Source organism: Mastigoproctus giganteus, chromosome 7 (assembly GCF_048544385.1).
Source record: "Mastigoproctus giganteus isolate SK-2022 chromosome 7, ASM4854438v1, whole genome shotgun sequence".
In the NCBI taxonomy this organism is placed as follows: Eukaryota; Metazoa; Arthropoda; class Arachnida; order Uropygi; family Thelyphonidae; genus Mastigoproctus; species Mastigoproctus giganteus.
Genome location: NC_143581.1, coordinates 133,547,005 through 133,574,099, shown reverse-complemented (window position 1 = coordinate 133,574,099; position 27,095 = coordinate 133,547,005). Strand labels below are relative to the sequence as shown.

The 27,095-nt window shown below is 37.5% G+C and overlaps 1 protein-coding gene across 3 annotated transcripts in view; it reads right to left on the bottom strand.

Annotated features, from left to right (window-relative positions):
* Positions 1–642: 642 nt before the first annotated feature.
* Positions 643–27,095, bottom strand: part of LOC150083209 (cilia- and flagella-associated protein 52) — a 494,791-nt gene continuing 468,338 nt past the window's right edge. For all 3 annotated transcript variants that reach the window (XM_090377911.1, XM_090377913.1, XM_090377912.1), the window contains 2 exons: positions 10,902–11,139; positions 643–844 (listed from right to left, as the gene is read on the bottom strand). In XM_090377911.1, the coding sequence (XP_090234037.1) occupies positions 698–844; positions 10,902–11,139 (385 nt within the window). In that variant the 3' untranslated portion in view covers positions 643–697. The remainder of the gene's footprint in view (positions 845–10,901; positions 11,140–27,095) is intronic.

Sequence of the window (27,095 nt, the reverse complement as noted above, 5' to 3'; positions counted from 1 at the left end):
AGGATTTTTCCGTGGTTTTTTTAGTCTGTTACTTTCCCTTTGCCAGATTCCCATTGGGTGTTGTTGAAGTGGGTAGTTTGAATAAATTTCAGGAAATTTTGAATAAATTTCCTGTAATAACCTGTCTAGGTTATTACAGGAGGTGAACAAGTGTCTTGTCAATTTTTTTTTTTTTTTTTTTTTTTGCTGTATAAGCTTCCTTTCTTGCATCATTTGCACTAATACTAATTTCGGATTTATTCAAAGATGATATCAAGGAAATTTGTGGTCTGTTAGACCAGGTGCTGCAGAAAAAAAAAAAAAAAAAACTGCTACTACTGCTAGGTTAATAATATGCACATTGTAATGAAAATTTTATAGAATACATCTCTTTTTAAGTTACTTATGTAGGTGTCCCATTTTTCAGCTTACATCTTACTGAATCAGTAATCTACAATTTAAAAATGGAGTATATTGACTCATTTTTATTTCTCTTTGAAATTCTTACATGAAATTTTCATTACATTTTTATTTTATCTTTCACTTACCAATAAATAAATAATACTATGCTGACAACTAAAAATTATATTACTCTAAAAATTTATTGAACATATATAATTTAAGAAATTCAATTCAAAAATAATTACTTGATGTTATATTTTTGGTGGCAAAAAACAAACCATTATTGAAAGTAGTATGAAGATTTACAGCAATAAAGTTAGTGAGGAAATTTCCAACATAAAATAGCACCATCTGCACTTACACTTATGATAAATGTTTTATCAGGAGAAATTCTCAGCCTTGTGATATCACTACTATGACCGGTGCCAACATGGGTAACTTCACCTTCTTGATATTTCCAAACCTAAGAATAAAGAAAATTTAGATTTTTAATACTTTCAGAAAGTAAAGACAATAAAGATGGTCCAAATTTGACTTGGATGTTCAGGTTGACTGTATCATATACAGATCTATATGATACTGCAATTAATATTTAATATAGTCTTCTTTCATCAGGCAGAGCAGTCAGTCAGTGGTATACAAGCTTATAATTCTGTTCTCTGGTTCTTGCCTCACTCACTAGTAAGAATATTCCTCCTACATTTGTTCCCGATGCAGATCTTAAAGAATTCTATAGAGTGATATCACAACTAGTCAAGCATCTCAACTTTCACTGGGGTGCCCTGTGCTGCACACACAAGTGTGTGTGCAGCACAGTGTGTGTGTGTGTGTGTGTGTGTGTGTGTGTGTGTGTGTGTGTGTGTGTGTGTGTGTGTGTGTGTGTGTGTGTGTGCCCTGTGCTGCACACACACTTGTTCTTGGCAACATAGACTTCAGCAGTGAAATTATAATAAATCTTAGCTCCACTGTATTCTTTGCAGAGGAATTTGATAATGATGTACGACAGGTTTGTCTGCAACAGCCATCTATCTTGATTTGCTGTACAAGGGATCCATGTACTATTCCTCTGGGATAGCACATGGATGTCTACAGTTTTTCCAACTGTATACATATTGCATAGAACTTGAATCATATGTTAATTTCAAAGGTCCAACATTTGTCTGGGTCCAATTGAAACCACGCACATATAATTAGTTAGTCAGACAGCTAGTAATTACCATCTGTTAACTATAAAAAATGATAACATTCTTATATAATAGCAAAGCTTATTTGTTGAAACTTACCACCTAATATTACAGGAAATAGTTAAAGATCCAAACTTTTGAATGCCCTGGAAAAAGTGCACTCCTTCCCAGTAGTTTGTAATTATTAAATTTAATTAAAACCACATTAAAAACTTAAAGAACAGAAAGGAAAACCAGTAATCCTGAAAGTTAACTTTTGTATTAAAGTTAAATCAAATGGAGTTATCAGAAGAAACTTTGTTTTAAAGTGCGATTAGATCCTGTGATGAATATGAAGTGCACAAAGTAGGACATCTGATATACTTTAGCAGCCATATTGGTTTATATTAAAAACTATATGGTACTCAAGTGTTACGGGTACATATGATGAATTTACCAAATTAAGCACATTCTGACTGCAGAAGTACAACTAGAAAAACTTTCAATTACATGCAAATTGCTTGTGCAGAATGAAGCATATCAAATTTCCAACTCGCTTCATATGCATCATAGGAACTAATCACAAGTTTAAACAAAATTTTCTTCTGATAACTACATTTGACAGCATTACATGAAAGATTTTCAAGGTCAAAACTCGTGGTTCTTCTTTCTTTACCTTGCAGGTTTTAATATTTAATTTAAGAAATGATGAACCACTGGGGAGAAGTGCTTTTATTTCTTCCCAATCACTTCAATGAATTAACCATACAGTTTTGGAAGTAATTTTCAACAAATAAGCTTTACTATCATATAAGAATCTCCTGTTCCATTTCATTAACTTGAAACACAATACATGCAACACGAAACAGAATAGGAACTTATTGATATTACCTGAAACAATGTAATCAGATAATTAAACTATGAAATAAAAAGGATAGAGATATATTTAATTTCATAAATATGAATGAAATTTTATTCATCTCTAACACTTGTGTACGGTATATTAAATTATATGGTACTCACATCTTAGGTGCATATGATGAATTCATAAGTATGATTAGAAAAACTTTCTTTTACCCACAAATTATATGGGCATAATAATTCTTAGTAACAATGTGCAAGCAGTAAAACAATATAAGTATGGTTGTTAGTCTGCTGTGGACTTTCCACAACCTGGACAAGTGTAACTTACCATTAATGATCTGGACCAGGTACAATAAAATAAACATAAAAACACTTTTCAAATTAATAAAAGTGACAGAAGTCAGTGCATCATCAGAAGGTGTATTCGTTATCAATGTCTAAAATACCTTAAAACCAAATGTTTGTAAGCATGGATCGCTTGCTTGCAATGCCAAGCTGTAACAATAAGATTAATCTGTTCCTTGTCCAACTGACCGCTTCTTATTGTTTTAAGTGAGTCATTGAGTTTAAACAGTGAGATATTAAAACCAAATGACAAATACAAGCAATATACGAAAAATGAAGCTAGTGCAGCTTAGTTTGTTTTCAGGAGTGGGAATAAGTTTTGCGCATTTTGAAATCTACTAAAATGATACATTTAAAACAGCAGTGAATTTGAGAAATAGTTAAATAAGTGAGTATACACATTATATAAAATTATCTTTACTTAATGTAATTTTAATGTAATTAAAAAAAAAAAGATTATTACATAAAAAATTGTACTTTAATACATACAGAGTACTTCAAAGTTGGAACAAACGTAGGACCATATTTTACAGCTCAAAATAATAATAAAAAAAGTTCTTATAAAATATTTCCAAAAAGTCTTTATTCTCAATACTCTTACTAACCAGAGATGACATTATGTGAAATGGAGAAAAAAAAAATTTGTGTTCAAATTTGCATCATGATAATATCACCATGTAGAATGGCTTTAAAAAGTGCAAAATACATACAAAAATTGACATGAAAGTGTTCTTCAACAACATTATGAATTGGGGAATGAGGCTATTTGGTGACAGATGTTTGTTTACTTGGGCACAACTTAATGACATTTTTTTGAGGGTTTTTTTTTTTTTTTTTTGCTTTAAAGCATTGTGAATTTAAGGAACTAATGAGACTCGTGACAGAGAAGAAAAATGCATGGGATGCATATAAATTATCAGGTGACGCAGAAGCCTGTGGCAGATATAAGCTAGTCTGTAATCAGGTCACAAAGGAGGTTCGGCAGGGGAGGGCGGATTACGAGAAATCTTTGGCAAAAGATGCTAAGAAAAACAGCAAGGATTTCTTTACTTATATAAACTCTAAAAGGAAGGGGATGAATATGATTGGTCCACTTGACATCGATGGTTCGACTGTTGATGATCCTGCTCAGATAGCAAACAAACTGAATGAGTATTTTGCACCTACATTCACACGTGAGGAATTATTACAATTTGAAAATGGAAGAAGGTTATCAAATTGTAGCAGTGTGCTTAATGATTTTGTAATAACTGAGAGCAAAGTGGAGGAGAAATTGTTGAAGTTAAACATAAGAAAGGCACCTGGGGTGGATGGGATCTATCCAGTTATTTTAAAGGAGGCGGCAAAGCAACTAAGCAAACCCTTAGCCATAATTATGAGAGCATCCTTGGACTCAGGGGAGGTTCCCACAGACTGGAGATGTGCAAATGTGTCCCCAATTCACAAAGGTGGATCGAAGGGTGACACGAGTAATTACAGACCAGTTAGTTTAACTTCTGTTCCGGGTAAAATAATGGAGTCACTGGTTAAAGATGCATTGCAGGATCATCTAGACAAGACTGCAGCAATAATTCAAACACAGCATGGGTTTGTTAAGGGAAAGTCTTGTCTGACAAATCTGATTGGTTATTATGATGTGGTCACAAAGGAACTGGATGCAAAAAATAATTTTGATATCATATACTTGGATTTCAGGAAAGCTTTTGACACTGTTGCGCATGGAAGACTACTGTACAAATTGGAGCAGAATGGTATTAAGGGTAAGTTGCTACAATGGATAAAAGGATGGTTAAGTGGGAGAAGACAGAGGGTGGTAATCAATGGGTGCTGCTCTTCGTGGACTAATGTTATTATTGGAGTCCCACAGGGTTCGGTGTTGGGTCCACTGTTGTTTTGTGTATTTATCAATGATATTGATGAAGGTATATCAGGCTTAATGTCGAAGTTTGCAGATGACACAAAGGTTGGCAGGGTTGTTAATGACAGTAATGGCAGTGTGCTACTGCAACAAGATCTAGATAATTTGGGCAGATGGGCTAAGAAGTGGCAACTGAAGTTCAACCTTGACAAATGCAAAGTACTGCATATGGGTAGAAGTAACCCCAGGGAAACGTACCAACTGTGTGGTACTACACTTAAGGTGTTAGAAAATGAAAAAGACCTGGGAGTAATTGTGCAGTCAAATATGAAGTTTTCTGAGCAGTGCAGACAGGCTGCTAGGGCGGGTAATGGGGTTTTGTCAATGATATATAGGAATTTTGCTAGCAGGGAAAAGGAGGTGATTGTCCCTCTGTATAAGGCAATGGTCAGGCCACGCCTTGAGTACTGCGTACAGGTCTGGAGGCCTCATTTTAGGAAGGATGTAGATTTGCTTGAGCGTGTACAGAGAAGAGCAACATGATTGGTGAGGGGAATGAAGGGATTCTCTTACCAAGAGAGGCTTAAGTTCTGCAAATTGCAGTGGCTGGAGACTAGGCACCTGTGCGGTGATCTGATTGAGGTCTATAAGGCCTTGAATGGGTTGAGCACGCTGAATTCTGATGGGATCCTTCCACTTGTTCAGATTACGAACCTACGGGGACATAAGTTCAAATTAAGAAAGGACAGATGTAGAATAGATGTGCGGAAATTTGCCTTTAGCCAGCGGGTGGTTAATTGCTGGAACAAACTTCCATCTGTCGTTGTGGAAGTTGATAGGTTAAATAAATTTAAGGAGGAACTGGACAGGCATTTGGAGGGAATGGTGTGATTTTTTTTTTTTTTTGGCTGATGCTGCATAAGCTCCTACACTTGCTTTCTTGCATCATGTGCCACTACTACTACTACTATTGTAATAATTAGTAAAGTAATATTTAGTAAAGTAATTTAAGTATATTAAGTAGATTTGTTTGTTCTTTTAATTATATAAATTTTTCGGTAGCTAAACAAAAATGTAGTGTCGTCACAGTGGTAGAAAGTAGAAAATATCACTGGAATATAACTCATGAATGTTTTTGGGGCATATAATTAATGTAATTTTTCATAAAATTTACTTAATACATATATTGCTATAGTAGCTGGTAATAGATAGTGTAGTGTAGTGCTATTATTACAATAAGAAAACATCCCATCGCATTACTGGTAGTTTAATGATGTAGAACTAATTACATTTTTATAATGAAAGCATATCTCCTATGCGAAGAGGGTGGCTGGTTTGATTCAAAGTGAACAGTAGGATTTACTGAAGGCAATTTCTATGCAGTAGGACCAATTGATGACGTTAACAACAGCAAATTTTAAATGGTAAGCATACAGGGCAGATGAACTGACGAGATTTGTGGCATAGATGAAAAATGCTTGGGATGAATATAAATTATCAAGTGATACAGAAGCATACGATAGATGGAAATTAGTCTGCATAATGAGCCAGAACAAGGAATACAAATTAACCTTCTCTAACTCCTGATATCACATCATATCACGTCATTTGGTCCTTGAGGTTGTTACAGACATTCTCTCAGATATGCCAGACAAACTGCACTTGCTACCTGGGAGTCTAAAACACTGATGGAACTGATATTCGGGTGACACTCAAATCAAGTGGACCCAATTTTGGCGAAACACGGACGGTCTGTGACAGTCAAATCCTCTGCTTGCATCTTCATGGTGGCGGGACTGTTAGTAAACCTGGGTATATCCTCCATGCACAACAAGTACATGGTGGGTGACCACCCAGGTGTGAACCAATGTAAGCAAGGGTCGAGATGTGGCGCCCACACCACATGGAGGAATGCTGCCCCTCTGTTACCAGGTAGTACTAGGTCGTAGATGACTCTCATCAACCGGTGCAATACCACCACTTTGCTTATTGGAGGCTTGAAGTGGTGGAACCCACATTTAGTCTCTAGAGCTAAGTTCCGGTCAACTTCCCTATCTCTTCCATCATGCAGAATGATTGATAACTTTTGAGGTTATGATGAACATCGTGGCAAGATCCAATATTCCTTACATTTCGAGGGTACAGCTCTAAAACGATGTTTGCAGGCCGGCTGCTAGTTAATATACCGGACCAAACCTATTGGTAGCTCTCTAGGAGGCTTCCAGATCAGCTAGAGTATAAGTATGACTAGAGGCTGGAGGAAGAAGTCCGAGTAGTGTGTATGCGGGGAGCATTGTCGAGGCCATGTTATGTCAAGGATCTGGTATATTCTTACCATGTGTACGCCATATCCAAAAATTTCATTACTTCATACAATGTCTCACCCACTTTTTCTTACTATTGAATACACCATGAATAGTCAAACTAATAGAGCAAGCTTATCTGCAAAAAGATCTAAACCTCCCAAGCACGTCCTAATTCATTTCACAAATATAAGTGGTCTCAATTCTAATCTTAATGATGTCCATTTCCACTTGCAGTCTGCCAAACCCCATGTACTTTTTCTGACAGAATCTCAGTTATCGGTTGATTCAACTAGTGCTCATCTCAGATGCCCAAATTATTTGCTGTATGATTCCTTTCGCCTAAAAGGTGGTACTTGTGCATATGTCCGTTCTGATATTCCCTGTCAGAGACTTGGCAATTTGGAATCTACTCGCTTTGATCTTCTCTGGCTTAAAATCTCTCTACCTCATTGTGTAAAATTCATCTGTTGTCTCTACCGTTCTCCCAACTCCACTAATCACTTGGAGCTCTTTGACTTCCTCTCTTTGGCAACTTGACTTTCTCCAGTCCAACTTTCCTAACAGTGAGGTAATTTTCCTTGGTGATTTTAATGTTCACAACTCCAGTTGCCTTCTGTTTTCTAGTCACACCGACCCAGCTGGTCAAGATGCTGAGGCTTTTGCAATTACTAATGACCTTGCACAGATTGTTCATTTAGCTACAAGAATACTGGACTATCCTAAACATACAGCCAACATACTTGATCTTTTTCTCACAAACAACCCTTCTAAGTACACGGTCAAGTGAGAGCTCCTTGAGGCACTTCAAATCACAACTTGGCGATTGTCTCTTCTCCAATGGAGCCTTTATCTCATAGCTATTCTCACACTCGTGTTTTTTGGCATTACAAGAATGCAAAATGGGATGACCTGCGAGATTTCTTTTCTTCTCTTCCTTGGTCGGATTACTGTTTCAAAACTTCTGATGTCAACGTTTGCTCAGATCGTGTCAGTGAAATTATTCCTGCAGGTATGGAATCCTTTATCCCACACTCCACTTTAAAATCTCATCCTTTAAACCATGGTTTCCAATAAATATGCTAAGGCTGTTCAAGAGAAGAATGTTGCATATCGTAATTGGCTTGTTTCAAATTCTTCAGTTTCATTTTCTGCCTACACCAAAGCTCGCCACAATTGTAAAGCATTTATTAATCAGTCCAAACTAGAGTTTGAACAGGCTAAGAGTAGAAAATTTGCTTCTTGCCCTAATGGTAGCCAAGCATTCTGGTCCCTTGCCAAAGCTATTGGCCACAACTTTTGCCCATCTCTGCTCCCACCTCTGTCCAAACCAGATGGTTCTGTTGTCACTTCAGCCAAGGATAAAGCTGACCTGCTAGCATGCCATTTTTCTTCCAGCTCATGTATTAATGATCTTGATAAAACACCTCCCACCATTCCCAGCACGCTCCATTCAATGCCTCCTGTGGTCTTCCGTCAAAAGGATATCAGAAGGATTTTGACGAATCTCGATGCTAAGAAAGCTCCAGGTCCTGATGGTATTTCTCCACTTGTTCTCAAAACCTGTGCTACTGAACTTACTCCTATTCTTTAGTGCCTTTTTTCACTTTTTTATTCCAAAGGTGTTTTTCCTCCTGCTTGGAAATTTGCTCACATGCAGCCAGTTCCTAAAAAGGGTGACAAATCCCTCCCATACAATTATTGTCCCATTGCAATTACTTCTACTCTTTCTAAAATAATGGAGAAATCAATTAACCACCAACTCTTAAACTACCTAGAAACTTTCCATCTGATCAATGATCGCCAGTATGGATTCCGTCAGTGTCGATCCACTGTTGATATTCTGGCTTATGTTACCCATTTATGGACTAATTCAATGGAAAGGTTCGGTGAAACACAAGTAGTTGCTCTTGACATCTCAAAGGCTTTCGATTGTATTTGGCATAAAGGTCTTCTAAACAAGCTTCCATCTTAAGGTTTGCCAACTGTTTTTAGTAATTGGTTATCCAGTTTTCTCTCTGATCGCTCACTGAGGGTGATGGTAGATGGCTCTCTGGCTTCTAACTTCTCCACTAATGCCGGTGTCCCCCAAGGTTCAGTTCTTTCCCCCACTCTTTTTCTCTTGTATATTAATGACCTTATTCCATTGACTGGAAATCCTATCCATAGTTTTGCCGATGATAGCACATTGCATTCCACTTTCCACTTTGAGAAACCTTGCCCTGTTCAATCAGCTTCAACTTCTCGAAAATCTGCTAACAATTCCTTAAATGCTGATCTTCAGGTAATTCTACAGTGGGGCAAATTAGTTGATTTCCACCCTTCTAAAACTCAGTCTTGTCTTATATCTCGCAAAAAGGATTCTTCTGGTTCTATGCTTATCTTTAGTGACACTCTGATTTCTAGGCAAAATGATATATCTCTTTTGGGGATTACCCTGACTTCTAATCTCTCTTGGCACAAGCACATTACAAATATTGTTTCCTCTGCATCCAAAAAACTTGGTTTTCTCTTTCGCTTTCGACGTTACTTTTCTTCCAAATAGCTGCTCACTCTGTATAAATCACAAATCCGCCCTGCTATGTAATATTGTTCCCACATCTGGGTTGGTGCCCCCAAAACTTCTCTCAGGCTTCTTGATTCCATTCAGAAGAGGGCAGTTAGGTTAATTAATGATTCATCTCTAACAGAGTCTTTCCACTCACTGTCTCATAGACTTACTGTTCCTGCTGTATGCCTCTTCTACAGATACTTCCATGGGCACTGTTCTTCTGAATTGGCTTCTATAATTCTTGCTCTCTCTTTCAAAACAGTCTGAACACGTGCCGCCATCAGCCAACATCCATTTACTGTCCAACTTCAAACTCACAGAACCAACTTTTCATCTTCCTCGTTTATTCATTCAACTGCCATTTTCTGGAACAACCTTCCTTCATACGTGTTTCCTGAAAATTAGAGTCTACAGAAGTTCAAGTCCAATGTCAACAAATATCTTCTTTCGTCTTCTCAACCTCCAACCCATGCATGGTACAAAGTACTACAGGTTCTAATACCTCTCGTGTTTGGGGTTTACATAAAAAAAAAAATATGCATTGTCTCCAATTCAGTGTCTAGTGTTTTTACAAGTTAGGGGGTGTTGCAATTCTCAGCACCCATGCCATGATCCATCAAATAGTTTCTACTTAATTTTATTTTTTAAAAGCCCAATCCAAAGTTCCCATATATTTCTTCCCTTGTTTCTGTTTAAAGCCACGTTTCTAAATTCAATTTATTTCTCTCCAAACACTGCGATTTGCAGCACTAGTCTTTCTTGGTAAGATCACACTTTTGTTCAGTTCACTAATCTCATTGCCCATCTCTGACTTGTTCCAGCAAATCTACATACTTCCTAAAATGAGGCATTCGAACTGAAGTACTCAAGATGCAGCCTAACCTTGCCTTGTACAATGATTACCTCTTTATACTTACTAGCAAAGTTTCTATATGTAATTGGCAAAACCTCATGAGCTGCCCTAGCAGCCCATTCGCATTGCTCAATTACCCCCACACACACACACACATTTTTTTCCCCCATACCCTGAGTAATGTAATGTACCATCTGTGTACTACGCAGATGGTACATTAATCTGTGATTACTGCTACCCATATGTAGAACAATGAATAGAGACAATTTGGCCTCAGTAGCCCTTGTGTCATTAAACCCAATAACAACAACCCATATGCAGTACCTTGCATTTATCCATGTTATTTCTCAATCCATTATCATTGGAAGAACCAAATCATCCTCAAAGATGAAAAATGAATGCAGATATGCATAATTTTCAAACACTGTCACTACAGTGTGCTTAGCGGCATATCCTCAATAAAACATAAAGCATACCGAGAATGTACTTGAAAAAATATTTTTTCATTGAAATATTGATATGTATGAATTTATATAAACTGAAACTGATAAGATAAGCATTATATAAATATTACAAAACTTACTTTTAATAATTTATCACATCCACCTGTAACAAATATTTGTCCATCAGCAGTTATATCTAAAGCATTGACAGATCCAGACAGTGATCCATCCAACTCACGAATCTGAGTGCCATCAAATATTTCCCAGTAACCTATTTTGTGATCAGTACCACTTGCAATTATTTGGCATTCCTCTGGTCCATAGCAGACACACTTGAAAAGAGTGTTTGCAAATACCACCTGGCTTCTTATATATTTCCTAAAATAATAATTTTATTAATTATATACTGATGTTTATTACATAGTCTAGTTCAGCAAAGATAGCATGCATAAATAATTTACATCAGTATGTTGTCAAAATCCATTGAATTATATCAAAGCTCAAACTCTAATTAGCAATAGAGTTACTTGTTTGACTTAAATGAACAGTAAATAAATTATTCATATAAACTAGGGTGACAGATTACCAGGATGAAAACTGGCACAAAACAAATTCTGACAATAAAAAAAATTGGGCAAAAACACACCATGAAGAAGAAAAAAAACGAGCATTTCTGGGACCAAGTTTTAAAAAAAACTGGGACAATGTAAATTTAGTAACCTGACTTTTCTAGGGCACACTTAATTTTAGAAACAATTTTGTTTCATAAATCAGTTTATAGGTAGACCTTGGATTTTGGTTTTGCTTCAACAAAAATTATCGATCAATTAACTGTAAGAGCAAATGAAAATGCAAGTCCAGGTACAATAATCATTTTCCCTCTACATAATAAAATATTAGGATTTGGGGTCAAGGCTTGTGGCTGTGAATTTCACGAGCAAAATACAAGAGGTTAGTTTTTGAAAAAAAATTTAAGGATGTCTCAATTTCAATTGTTAATATATAGTTTGAACTGCCACAATCACCTAAGTTATTTTTATATTAGCTTATTTTTGTATTTAGTTAAATATTTAGCAAGTTACAGCTCAATATTCAAATGCCCTTTATTATTCATATTTTTTTTGGGAACTTTGTAACTTGTGACTACCAAAATAGTACTTTAGCAAATTATAAAAGTTACTTTTAGTATTTTGAAGTGAAATAAATATATAAATAATTTCAAGGATCCTAATCATGTAGATTAGCATTTTATAGTTGGCTAACTATTTAAAAAAATTGCAGCTTAATATTCATATAGTCATTGTTACCAGAAATTCTGGCAGGAAATATGAGTCTTAATTATTGATGAATTGAGAGTTTAATGGCACAAGGAACTTTGGCCATATTATGCCTATCCATGTATGCCATACTATACAGGGGTTAGCTATAATTGCCAGTAATAGTTTCATATGACCTCATCACATATGTGAAAATAAATGGATTTGTTTTACATATTCAAATATTTCAGATATGTTGACATAATCTCCAATGATATGTTTTAATGGCAGAGGTTACTGTAGCTGTGAGAGAGAAGTGAACACAGACTGTTTATCCTGTTGATAATGAGAGCAACCTATGAGTATGTGTTTTACTGTGAGTGGAAACACAATGTGGACACTAAGGAGGGCCATCTCTGGTTAGTAAGAACAAATGAATAAGTTATGTCTGTGTCCACAGTCCTGACTCATGTTGAAGTGCCATTTCGTGACTTATTTCACAAACCAGTGGACTTTATTATGGAATATTTTCATTTGCTTCAGTTTGTTGGTCAACTGATATATCCCATAATAAAGTCCACTGGTTTGTGAAATAAGTCACGAAATGGCACTTCAACATGAGTCAGGACTGTGGTAGTAGGAGTCTTGGCCTCTTCATCTGTCATTCATTCCCTAATATTCCAGTGTGAGCAGGAATCCATCAAAAAATGATAGACTTGTTTTCCTGAATTTATATCAGTTGAGAGTGAATTTTCTTCAAGACTGTAGTGTCAAGCCATTCTGAAAGGCATTGATTGCATTGAGTGAGTATATATATATATATATATATATAATGTACTTGGTATTAGAAGTTAGATCAATATTTTCTAGTGCTGATTTAATTGCAAAGAGCTCAGCAGTGAAAATGCTGCATTTAGCAGGCAGAGAAACAGAGATGAAGTTGAAGGGAAGATGACTGCTGGGGCTCTATTGGGACTAGCAGTACCAATTTCAGAATCATTAGTATATATCTTAGAATATGCATATTATCTGTATGTGAACTGCATGGTAATGTTTGTGTTATTGGATAGAGAATGTGTACTCCATTCGCAGTAGTAATCGTTATAGGATGGGAAGTAGGAATTCCATGGAGGGGCTGCATTATCTGTTTCTTGATGTATTTTGAAAAGGTTTGTTTTCCACTTTTCCTGTAACTCACATGGCCTGAGATCAGCAGGTTTGTTTGCTTTAGTTTTATTTCTGTAGTAGGTGACCCACTGAAGATCAAAAACGTATGGCCAAATAGAATGAGAAAGGATACTGGAATTTTGCTGAATAATTCATTAATAGTATTTTCCTTCAAAGAAATAATGGCAGTTTGTAAGTTTTAACATACAGATATGTGAACTGGGGCATAACATGTTTCTTGTTAACATTTGTTTCCTTTAATTAGTATTGTGGGATCAAATATGGTTGTGAGAAGTGTTTGGGGTAACTGTTAATAGGTGGCTATCAACACCCACATACCCTACCTTCCACCCAATCTAGTGGTTTTGAGTACAAAGTGTGGTTATTAAATGAGACTTACAGTAAAATAAATATAATGAAATATTTCATACCTTACAAGTTATCCCCCTCAAAATAATTGCCTTGGGCTTGCAAGCACTGTTCCATATGTTTCTTTCAAGCACAAAAATATTTCTAGAAGTCATCTTCTGTAAGCCCTTAACACTTATGTAGTTTGGTTTTTTTTTTTTTTTTTTCTGAATGTCATTTATTGACTGAAAATTGCTTCCCTAAAGTGCACTTTTCAGGTTTGGGAAGAAAAAAGTCACAAAGGACTAGTAGAGTCTGCTGAGTAGGGTGCATGTTCATACACAGGGATTTGTTTTTGGCCAGAAACTTTCAAACAGTACAAGTGCTGGCAAATTGTCTTGGAGCATCAAAGTGTGCTGGGACATATACAGCATAAACATGTGAAATTCTGTGTCAAAATCATTAATTTTTTTTTTTTTTATGTGAACCCCAAACACGAGAGGTATTAGAACCTATAGTACTTAGTACCATACTTGGGCTGGATGTTGAGAAGACGAAAGAAAATATTTATGGACTTTAACTTCTGTAGATTGTAATTTTCAGGAAATATGTATGAAGGAAGGTTGTTCCAGAAAACGCCAGTTGAATGAATAAATGAGGAAGATGAAAAGTTGGTTCTGTGAGTTTGAAGTTGGACAGTAAATGGATTTTGGCTGGTGGCGGCACGTGTTCGGACTGTTTTGAAAGAGAAAGGGGGAAGTATAGAAGCCAATTCAGAAGAACTGTGCCCATGGAAGTATCTGTAGAAGAGGCATGCAGCAGAAACAGTACGTCAATGAGAAAGCGAGTGAAGAGACTCTGTTAGAGATGAATCATTAATTAACCTAACTGCCCTCTTCTGAATGGAATCAAGAAGCCTGAGAGAGGTTTTGGGGGCACCACCCTAGATGTGGGAACAATATTCCATGGCAGGGCGGATTTGCAATTTATACAGAGTGAGCAGCTGTTTGGAAGAAAAGTAACGCTGAGAGGGAAAGAGAAAACAAAGTTTTTTAGATGCAGAGGAAGCAATAATTTGTATGTGCTTGTGCCAAGAGAGATTTGAAGTCAGGGTAATCCCCAAAAGAGATATATCATTTTGCCTAGAAATCGGAATGTCACTAAAGATAACCATAGGAGCAGAAGAATCCTTTTTGCGAGATATAAGAAAAGACTGAGTTTTAGAAGGGTTGAAATCAACTAAGTTCTCTTTGCCCCACTGGAGAATTACCCGAAGATCGGCATTTAAGGAATTGGCAGCAGATTTTCGAGATGTTGAAGTTGATTGAGCAGGACAAGGTTTCTCAAAATGGAAAGTGGAATGCAGTGTGCTATCATCGGCAAAACTATGGATAGGATTTCCAGTCAATGGAAGAAGGTCATTAATATACAAGAGGAAAAGAGTGGGGGAAAGAACTGAACCTTGGGGGACACCGGCATTAGTGGAGAAGTTAGAAGACAGAGAGCCATCTAACATCACCCTCAGTGAGCGATCAGAGAGAAAAATGGATAACCAATTACTAAAAACAGTTGGCAAACCATAAGATGGAAGCTTGTTTAGAAGTCCTTTAAGCCAAACATGATCAAAAGCCTTGAAGATGTCAAGAGCAACTACTTGTGTTTCACCGATCCTTTGCATTGAATTAGTCCATAAATGGGTAACATAAGCCAGAATATCAACAGTGGATCGACACTGACGGAATCCATACTGGCGATCGTTGATCAGATGGAAGGTTTCTAGGTAGTTTAAGAGTTGGCGGTTAATTGATTTCTCCATTACTTTAGAAAGAGTAGAAGTAATTGCAATGGGACGATAATTGGATGGGAGGGATTTGTCACCCTTTTTAGGAACTGGCTGGATATGAGCAAATTTCCAAGCAGAAGGAAAAACACCTTTGGAATAAGAAAGTGAAAAAAGGTGGCAAAGAATAGTAGTAAGTTCAGTAGCACAGATTTTGAGAACAAGTGGAGAAATACCATCAGGACCTGGAGCTTTCTTAGCATCGAGATTCGTCAAAATCCTTTTGATATCCTTTTGACGGAAGACCACAGGATGCATTAAATGGAGCGTGTTGGGAATGGTGGGAGGTGTTTTATCAAGATCATTAATACATGATCTGGAAGAAAAATGGCATGCTAGCAGGTCAGCTTTATCCTTGGCTGAAGTGACAACAGAACCATCTGGTTTGGACAGAGGTGGGAGCAGAGATGGGCAAAAGTTGTGGCCAATACTTTGGCAAGAGACCAGAATGCTCGGCAACCATTAGGGCAAGAAGCAAGTTTTCTACTCTTAGCCTGTTCAAACTCTAGTTTGGACTGATTAATAACTGCTTTACAATTGTTGCGAGCTTTGGTGTAGGCAGAAAATGAAACTGAAGAATTGGAAACAAGCCAGTTACAATATGCAACATTCTTCTCTTGAACAGCTTTAACACATTTATTGGAAAACCAAGGTTTAGATAAAGGACGAGATTTTAAAGTGGAGTGTGGGATAAAGGATTCCACTCCTGCCAGAACAATTTCACTGACACGATCAGAGTAAACGTTGACATCAGAAGTTTTGAAACAGTCATCCGACCATGGAAAAGAAGAAAAGAGGTCTCGCAGGTCATCCCATTTTGCATTCTTGTAAGGCCAAACAACACGAGATTGGGAATAGCCATGAGATAAAGGTTCCATTGGAGAAGAGACAATCACCAAGTTGTGATCTGAAGTGCCTAAAGGACCTCTCACTTCGACCATGTACTTAGAAGGGTTGTTTGTGAGAAAAAGATCAAGCTTATTGGCTGTATGATTAGGATTGTCCAGTATTCTTGTAGGTAAATGAACAATCTGTGCAAGGTCATTAGTAATTGGAAAAGCCTCAGCATCTCGACCTGCTGGGTCGGTGTGACTAGAAAACGGAAGCTAGCTGGAGTTGTGAACATTAAAATCACCAAGGAAAATTACCTCACTGTTAGGAAAGTTGGACTGGAGAAAGTCAAGTTGCAAAGAGAGGAAGTCAAAGAGCTTCAAGTGATTAGTGGAGTTGGGAGAACGGTAGAGACAACAGATGAATCTGACACAATGAGGTAGAGAGATTTTAAGCCAGAGAAGATCAAAGAGAGGAGATTCTAAATTGCCAAGTCTCTGACAGGGAATATCAGAACGGACATATGCACAAGTACCACCTTTGAAGCAAAAGTAATCATACAGCCAACAATAATTTGGGCATCTGAGATGAGCAGTAGTTGAATCAACCAATAACTGAGATTCTTTCAGAAAAAGTACATGGGGTTTTCAGACTACAAGTGGAAATGGACATCGTTGAGATTAGAATTGAGATCATGTATATTTGTGAAATGAATTAGGAAGTGCTTGGGAGATTTAGATCTTTTCGCAGATAAGCTTGCTCTATTAGTTTGACAATTCATGGTGTATTCAATAGTAAGAAAAAGTGGGTGGGACATGCTATATGAAGTAATGAAATTTTTGGATATGGCGTACACGTGGTAAGAATATACCCAGATCCTTGACATAACGTGGCCTCGAAAATGCTCCCCTTATACACACTACTCAGACTCCCTCCAGTCACTATCTGGCAGAGTATAGGTAGCAAGATTATACATTAGCTGATCCAGAAGCCTCCTAGAGAGTTACCAATAAGTTCGGTCCAGTGTACTAACTAGCGGCCGGCCTGCGAAAACCGTTTTAGAGCTGTACCCTCAAAATGTAAGGAATATTGGATCTCGCCATGATGTTCATCATAACCTCAAAAGTCATCAATCATACTGCATGATGGAAGAGATAGGGAAGGGTTGACCAGAACTTAGCTCTAGAGACTAAACATGGGTTCCACCACTTCAAGCCTCCAATAAGCAAAGTGGTGGTATTTCACCTTTTGATGAGTCATCTACCACCTAGTACTGCCTGGTAACATAGAGGGGCGGCGTTCCTCCATGTAGTTTGGGTGCCACACGTCGACCCCTGCTTACGTTGGTTCACACCTGAGTGGTCACCCACCGTGTACTTGTGCATGGAGGTTATACCCAGGATTACTAACAGTCCCACCATCGTGAAGGTGCAAGCAGAGGATTTGGCCGTCACAGACCGTCCGGACTTCGCCGAAATTGGGTCCACTTGACTTGAGTGTCACCCGAATATCAGTTCCATCAGTGTTTTAGACTCTCAATTAGCAAGTTCAGCTTGTCTGGCATATCTGAGAGAATGTCTGTGACAACCTCAAGGACCATGAGGTTGTCACAGACATTTTTTTCATTTTTTTAAAAATTATTAAATTACATTTTTTTCAACTTCACTTCCATAATTTCATTGATATGTCAATTTCATTGACACAAAGGGTTTTTCTTCTGTAAATATTGATGCAAAGTAACTGTTGAGTTCATCTGCAACTCTAGCTGGGGTATCTAATACTATCCCACGTCCATTATATAAGGTTCCAATCAGGTTTGTCCTTCTTTTTGCATTTATATATGTGAAGAATTCCTTATCTGAGAACTCTTTGCCAGCCTAACATTTTCTGTGGCACTATTACAGATCAATTTGTAGCTGGTATACAGCTACAAATTGATCTGTAAATTGTCTACAGATTGGTCTGTAAATTTTTAATGTGAAATCACGTGAAACTTTGAGCATACAGGCCAGTAAGGCTCCTGGGATTGATGGCCTATACCCTATAAACTTAAGGGAGGCTGCAAGTGAGTGCATTGAACCATTGAGGCTAATTATGAATCACTGAACTCAGGAGTGATCCTGTTGCACTGGAAAAGTGCCAGTGTATCTCCAATACATAAGGGTGGTTCTAAGAGAAATAACAAGTAACTAGCAAGGCAGCCTAAGTTCAGTAGTAAGGAAAATCATAGAGACAATGAACAAGGATGGAATTCAGGATCATTTAGATAGAAATGGAATTCTGAAGGATGCTCAGCATATTGTTAGAACACACTTGTGAAGGGAAGAGCTGGGTTTAGGGAATAATTTCGACATGGTTTATTTGCATTTCAGCTAAGCATTTGACTCAGTCCCACATGAGTGGTTACTTTATAAGCTGGAACAGGTTGGAATCACAGGGAAAATCCTTAGATGGATGGCTTCGGGGCAGGAGGCAGAGGGTTGTGATAAATAGTTATTCCTCAGATTGGATTTGATGTAAGAAGTGGGGTTCCCCAAGGTATTAGGATCACTGTTGTTTTTGGTTTACATAAATGACATCGATGAAGGGATAGAGCGTGTGATGTCTAAATTTGCAGATGATGTAAAGATTGGTAGAGTAGTTAATGATCACAATCACACAGAGCTTCTTCAGAGTGACTTTGATAGACTTCAGTGATTGTCAGAAAAATGGTAGCTATGCTTTATCCAGCAAAGTGGAAGGTATTACACTTCATGGAGTTGAACTAAAGCCAGTAGTGGAGGAAAGGGACTTAAGAGCTATGATATGGTCAGACTCGAAGTTCTCTGAGCATTGTGCTGGGATCAAAGGACAGTACGGACGGTGGATTTTTGGCTGCTGTAAAGGGATAGGTAGTTTTAAATTTTTAACGTATTCTTCATTATTTAACATAGTACATTGTGTTTTACAGAGCTATTAAATAGGTTTAGTAGCATTCGTTAGCTTCTTGTTTTGAATTTCACCAGCGATTTTTGGAAGTTACAACTCCCGGTGTTGCCGCCAATATTGTTGAACTGGCCGCCATATTGTAGTCGATAAGAAATAGCTTAACGTATATATATCTCGAACTGATAGCGTAAGGTATAAAGTTAAACTAGATAGCATAATACAAAGCGCTGTATTAGGAATCTGTTAGCTTATTATAGTATTATCAATTAATCAAAAATATTATTAATCTTATTAAATTTCATTGTTAATTAAATTGTATTTAAACGGAAATCATGACCCAGATTAGAGCTGCGAAGCAAAAATCACAGACTAGCGATAGTGCTGTGGCTTAGGGGAGAAACAAAGGGGGCGATTCTCCAACGCATCACATTCTCAAAAAATGTGCGATATGTGAAATGTTTGCCGACTTTCTAAAACAGGACATGATCTAGCCAAGGAGGATGCCTTGTGTGTGTGTGTGTGTGTGTGTGTGTGTGTGTGTGTGTGTGTGTGTGTGTGTGTGTGTGTGTGTGTGTGTGTGTGTGCGCGCTAGGTGTCTGGAGTGTCAAGAAATTAGGTGCCAACTCAGTGTTCTGATGGGCATCTATGAGAGCTTGAAGTGTAGGGTAAATGCCCTGGAAGAAATTAATATGAGGGGCCTATCAGGCTCTCAGCTGCCCAGCTCATTCTTGAGCATCAGGCAACACAGAGGCAATCTCCAAGGCAGAATGCACTGGTCCCAAAGGAACTAGTTATTGTTGGTGACTCTATTGTTAGGGAGATGGGGAATATACTATGTAAGAAGGATAGGTGGAAAAAAAGTTGATGACGTTGTAGAGCAGATATCTTTTCAGGGCACAAAAGGTGATATTGTTGTACATGTTGGAACTAATGGCATTAAGAGCAAGAGATCTGCAGATTTACTCAACAAGTACAAGTCAAAGTCGAAAAAAAGTCACAAGTTAGGTTTGAATGTGAAAATGTCTGCAATTCTGCCCAGACATGATAGAAGGGAGTATATGATGAGAGCCTTGTCAACAAGCTCAAGGGGTAGAATTTTTTTCAGCCTGGTCTGTGCTTGTTGACAGGAGAGACTGCTTCTACAGGGATGGAATACACTTAAATAGAAAGGGTGCAAGAATATTTGCTGATGCTATCGAAGCAGTGTTAGGTGGTTCGGAAAACTGCTAGCTTGGGGGGGGGGGGTAGATACACGAACTAGTAGATTAACAGTGGCTGCAGGCAGAGGCAAAAGTGAATCTTGCACTGCTTCTATTAGAATGGGCAGCAGACTGGAAAGCAAGGTAATGGAGATTTCCAGGACTGCTGGGAGTCATAGAGGAACAAGTAAATACATGGACTGCGTTAGGGTGGCTAGGAGCAGGAACAGGTGCATGTATACTTGCATGTACACCAATGCTAGGACTATAATTAATAAATTTTATAAGCTTGAAGTGCTAGTCAAGACATCAAAGGCAGATATTGTTGGGATATCACAGCCATGGTGTCACACATCTCTATAGGCAGTGCAGAGTTGGAATTTGGGGAGTGCAATGTGTATGGACAGGATAGGAAGGAAGGAGGGGTTATGCTGTTAGTTAATAAATACATAAAATCTAAGGAAGTGCATCCAATTGATGTTGGTGGACAATGCAGTGTTGAGTCTGTTTGGTGTGCACTGGTAAAAGAAAAATGAGAGTAGGTGTGTGTTATAGGCCTAATGAATCTGATGACTATAATGAGCAATTATGCAGAGAAATAGAGTGGGCCAGTAAATCATAATGTCTTATAATGGGAGATTTTAACTTTCCAGATATTGACTGGAACTTGTGGGTTGGTCAGTCGCACACTAGCAAGACTTCTGTGGATTTATTGGATGACTGTTTTCTACAGCAACATGTTCGAGAGGCAACAACTAGAGGGAGTAATACTCTTGATTTGATTATCAGTAGTGATTCTTCATGCATTAAGAATCTGCAGATAAAGGAACCACTGGGTAACAGTGATCACAATGTATTAAAGTGGGAATTATTTAAAGATGGAACTACCATCGAGGCTAAAGGTAAGGGCTTTTGCTTTCGTAATGGTGACTACAGAGGTCTCAGACAGATTTTAAATTCTATACAGTGGGATCAACTGATGATGTTACCAACAGTGAATTTTAAATGGGAAGCCTTCAGGAACTTAATTTTGGAGGCTACTGGGCTTCAGGAATGGGAAGCCTTCAGGAACTTAATTTTGGAGGCTACTGGGCTTTTCATTCCAACCAAGAAAGGTTTAGGCTTAAATGGATGTCAGATGAATTAATGAGGCTCGTGGCAGAGAAGAAGAATGTATGGGATGCATAGAAAGTATCAGGCGATACAGAAGCCTATGGCAGGTATAAACTAGTCTAATTAAGTCACAAAGGGGGTTAGGCAGGTGAAGGCAGGTTATGAGAAATCTTTGGCAAAGGATGCAAAGAAAAACAGCAAGGAATTCTTTACTTATGTAAACTCTAGAAGGAAAGGGATGAATCAGATTGGACCACTTAACATAGATGGGTTGACTACTGATGATCATGCTCAGGTAGCTGATTACTGAAATAGTATTTTACTTCTACATTCACACATGAGAAGTTATCAAGGGAGGAGAATTACAGATGTTTATCAAACTCTAACAGGGAGCTAAGTGATTTTGTAATAACTGAGAGCAAAGTGGAAGAGAAATTGTTAAAGTTAAACATAAAAAAGGCACTTGGGGTGGATGGGATCTATCCAGTTAAATTAAAGGAGGCAGCAAAGGAAGTAAGCAAACCCTTAGCTATAATTATGAGAGCTTCCTTGGACTCCAGGGAGGTCCCCATGAAATATATAAAATCTAAGGAAGTGCATCCAATTAGGTGTGCAAATGTATCACCAATTAACAAAAGTGGTTCAAAAGGTGACACAAGTAACTACAGACTTGTTAGTTTAACTTGTGTTCTGGGGAAAATAATGGAATCACTGGTTAAAGAAGCATTGCAGGATCATCTAGACAAGATGGCAGTAATAGTTAAGACACAGCATGGGTTTGTCAAAGGAAGGTCTTGTCTAACCAATTTTATTGCTTACTATGATGTGGTTACAAAGGAACTGAATGCCAAAAATAATTTTTATATCATATACAGCAGACTCTTGATTTACCAGGATTGGATTAACCAGGACACTTCAAGACTACAAATTAAAAAAAATCAACCAAAAATCATAAAATTCAAGTAATAACTAGAACCTGCCGCTCAAAAAAAAAAAAAAAAAAAAGAGAAGAAATGTTTAGTTTGTTTTAGTGCGTCACATCGATTGTTGTGTTCCACTGCACTGCAAAAAGACCAATTTTGTTATGTTATTTATGTTAGGGATGTCGAAAATTTTTTTATAGTAAATAATTTTTTTTTTGTTTATAATTCACGAAAATGATGGGTAAACGCAAAGGAGTTGTGCTTTTAGTTAAACAAAAACTTGTAACGTATTCAAATTTTATATTAACTTATCAGTTGATAAAGGGACACGCGTTCCGAAAGCTACTGGTTTTGTACTTTTATTTTATTTTATTTGTACTTTATTTGTTAATAAATAACTGGGTATAACTGTATATATCTGTATATTAAAAACTTGAAATTATTCAAAAGTTTGAAAACGGTGTATCTGTTAAATCTTTAATGATGAACCATTTTAATGTTGGTGACTAAACCATACACAACATATTAAAAAATAAAGGGAAGCTATTAGATTTAATATCGACATCGTAAAAAATAAAGGGAAGCATCATATTGAACATGCAAGTAGTACGTGGTAAGTTTTTTCGCTTTTATCTATCGCCATATTTTTTAAGTAGGTTGCTGAAAATTTTACGATACAATAAGTCTCCAACTTATGCAACTTTGGACTGATGTAAGTTTTTTTTCACTCATTTTTTTTTTTTTTTAAGGATTGTAAAATTTAAAACAAAAAAAATAACATAAAATAAACAATCAATAACAACAATCATGGCCTGCACAAGTTGCATAAGTGAGTACAGAGTAACAAGCAAAAAAAATTGGAAAGAAGAGAACATTCTTATAGTTTATTTTTTTAAATTTTATTTATTTTTTTTTTATATGACTGAAGACTTCAGTGAAGGGGACAACACATTTCACCATAATAACGTAAAAATCCACAGAATTGCAGTTATTGGTATTCTCGCAAATGCAATAAGATGAGTTTCCTACCATTTATAATTAGATGCATGAACAGAAAAGTCCAATAACATGGAAAGTGCAAATTGTTTTTATTGTTTTTTGTAGTGACCTCCAGAAATGTGCTTTAGTAAAATGTGAGCTTGCGTGGGGTGATAATAGTGAGTTTTCGCCTTAACCCTGTGAAGTTCTTTACAGAAAATTCATTTCGACCGTTATCATGGTGCCGACTAAAAGAATAAGTGACAGCTAATAATACATCTACCAAGAAAGGGAAAGTGATCAATTTGCACCAGAAAATTAAACTAATAATCAAGTATCTACTGAATTCAGATTTGTTAATAATAATATAGTATAAATATGTTATTAGTCAATCCTGAGTTACGTAAAACTCAACGAAGTAAGAAGTCCTGGAACGTATCTCTTATGTATGCCGGGGACTTCTGTATTTTTGTATTAACCAGGAAATCGATCATCCGGGATTTGTTTTTTTACCATCTATCCCGGAAAATCAAGAGTCTACTGTACTTGGATTTCAGGAAAGCTTTTGATACTGTAGCACATGGAAGACTGCTGTACAAATTGGAGAGGTATGGCATCAAGGGTAAGCTGCTACAATGGATAAAGTGATGGTTGGGTGGGAGACAACAGAGAGTGGTAATCAATAGACACTGCTCTTCGTAGACAAATATTATTAGTGGAGTTCCCCAGGATTCAATGTTGGGCCCATTGTTGTTTTGTATATTTATCAATGATGTTGATGAAAGTATATCAGGTTTAATGTCCAAGTTTAATGTCCAAGATACAAAAGTTTGTAGGGTTGTTAACAACAGTAAAGACAGACAGTATACTACTCCAACTGGATCTAGATAAGTTGAGAAAATGGGCTGAGAAGTGGCAACTGGATTTTAACATTCAAAAATGCAAAGTACTGCATATGGGTAGCAATAACCGAAGAGAAACATACCAACTGGGTGGTACTACTACACTCAGGGAAGTGGAAAGAGAAAAAGACCTGGGGGTAATTGTGCAGCCAAATATGAAGTTTGCTGAGCAGTGCAGACGGGCTGGCAGGGCAGGTCACGGAGTCTTGTCAATGATATATAGGAATTTTGCTTGCAGGGACAGGGATGTAATTATCCCGTTATACAAGGGAATGGTCAGGCCACACCTAGAGTACTGTGTACAGGTCTAGAAGCCTCATTTTAGGAAGGATGTAAAATTGCTAAACAAGTACAAAGAAGGGTGACAAGATTGGTGAGGGGAACAAATGGGTGCTCTTATGAAGAAAGGCTTAAGTTCTGCAAATTGTTGCACCTGGAGAGTAGGCACCTGCAAGGTGATCTGACTGAGGTGTATAAGGCCTTGAATGGGTTAAGCAAGCTGAATGCTGATGGGATTCTTCTTCTCGCTCAGACCAAGAACCCGACGGGGCACCGTTTCAAATTGAGGAAAGGTAGTTGTAGAACAGATGTGCGGAAATTTGCCTTTAGCCAGTGCGCAGTTGATTGCTAGAACAGGCTTCCATCTTTTGTTGTGGAAGCTAAAAGCATAAATAAATTTAAGGCTGAGCTAGACAGGCATTTGGAATGAAAGGGGAGGGGGTTTTTTTGGCTGATGCTGCATAATCTTGCTTTCTTGCATCGTATGCCTCTACTAATGCTAATTGTAGACAAGTTGCAAGGAAGGCGCATGGTGCGCTATCAATGATTTACCAAACAATTGCTAGTGTACATAATCACGTCATAAGCCCATTATATAAGGCTATTGTTAGAAAACACTCGGAATGCTGTGCTCAAGTATGGAGACTGCACGTAAAGAAAGAATGGTGCTTCTTGAAAGGGTCCAAAGATGGGCAACTTGCCTGGTGAGATTGGCATCCACAGGACCAAAGGCTTCGAATATGTGGGTTACAGAGCTTGGAAACTAGGCACCTTAGAGGAGACTTGATTGAGGTGTTTAAGGCTCTGAGAGGTTGTGTTTTTTTTTGGATTTTAGGAGCCTTAGCAACTAAGGCCATATTACTCGGGGAATATGCAGTGATCATTCCCTGACCTTTCCACATCCTCCATATTTGGTGGTGACGGGCTCGAACCCCGGTCTAATCAAGAAGCGTGTGCTACGCACTGCTGCTCCTTCCCACCTGGCTACGGAGGCACCTACTCTGAGAGGCATAAGTAAAATGAATGAGGACAAAATGTTCACTGTTATAAATGATTCTAGAACCAGGGGCCATAATTTCAAGTTACATGGTAAGATGTTTAGACTTTATTGAAGGAAGTTTTATTTTAGCCAGCAAGTTCTAAATTACTGGAATAAGTTACCTATGGTTGGTAGAGGCTAAAAGTTTGAGGAAACAGTGAAAGGAGTGAAGGTGGAGTTGGCTTTCTGGTCCATAAAGATTTTAAAAACAACATTTTGGAATTCAAAAGTACATCACCAAGGGTGTCAAGACTAATACTCAAGATTTCTAAGAGGTACAAGCTAAAGATTATAATGATTTATGCATCAACATCGAGCCATGATGATGAAGAGGTTGAAGAAATGTACACTGAAATTGAGTCTTCTAGATAAGCAGAAAACCCACTACACTATTATTATGGGGGACTTCAATGCTAAGGTTGGAAAAGGCAAAACAGCGCAGAAAGAGGAACTATAGGAAATTTTGGAATTGGTGAAAGAAATAAAAGAGGTGAAAGACTTGTGGAATTTGCAGAATCTCTAGGAATGTCAGTAATGAACACTTTTTTCAAGAAAAGGGTGAACAGAAAGTGGACATGGAAGAGTCCAAATGGATTAACAACTAATGAAATCGACTTCATCCTCACTAACAGAAGATATATTGTGAATGATGTTACCGTCCTGAATAAGGTAAATGTTGGAAGTGATCACAGAATGGTAAGATGTACACTTGATATAGATGTAGGAAAGGAAAGGAAAAAACTGACTCGAGTAAATAATACAAAGGTCTTTGAAATAACAGAGGAGGAGAAAAAGCAGTATGTACTGGAACTTAAGAACAAGTTTGAGCTTCTGCAGACTGCTCAGGACCAAGATATTGACGAAGAATATTACAACTTTCTGAAAGTGATAAAGCCCAAGAAACCTATAGGGAAAAATAAATCCAAAGAAGAAAAAATTAGTCAAGAAACACTTGTCATGATGAACCAAAGATGACAAATGAAGAGCAAGAAAAACACTGACAGGGAGAAAATTGAGTATACTGAGTTATGCAAAGCCATTAGAAAGAGACTCAGAGAGGACATAAGAAGATTTAACACAAGAAAAGTAGAACAAGCATTAAGGGAAAACAAAGTATTTAAATCAGCCGCCATGAGCAGTAATACAGAAAGACAAATGATACTGAAACTGAAGAATAGCGATGGTATACTTATAAACAGCAGAGAAGGCATAATTCAAATAGCAGAAGACTACTATAGAGAATTATACAAGGAGCGAGGGAATGATACCAGCAGTGGGGAACATGGATTGCAAAGTAGCAACACATACGACATACCCGATATTCTTTCTGATGAGGTAGAACATGCATTGAAGAAAGTGAAGAATCAGAAAGCCCCGGGGGAAGATGAAGTTACTGTAGAGTTGTTAAAATTGGGAGGAAGAGACATAAGACAAAAACTGGCAAGGCTCTTCACAAAGTGCATTAGAAAAGGTATGATGCCTAAGCAGTGGAATAATGCAATCATAGTTTTGCTGCATAAGAAAGGAGATA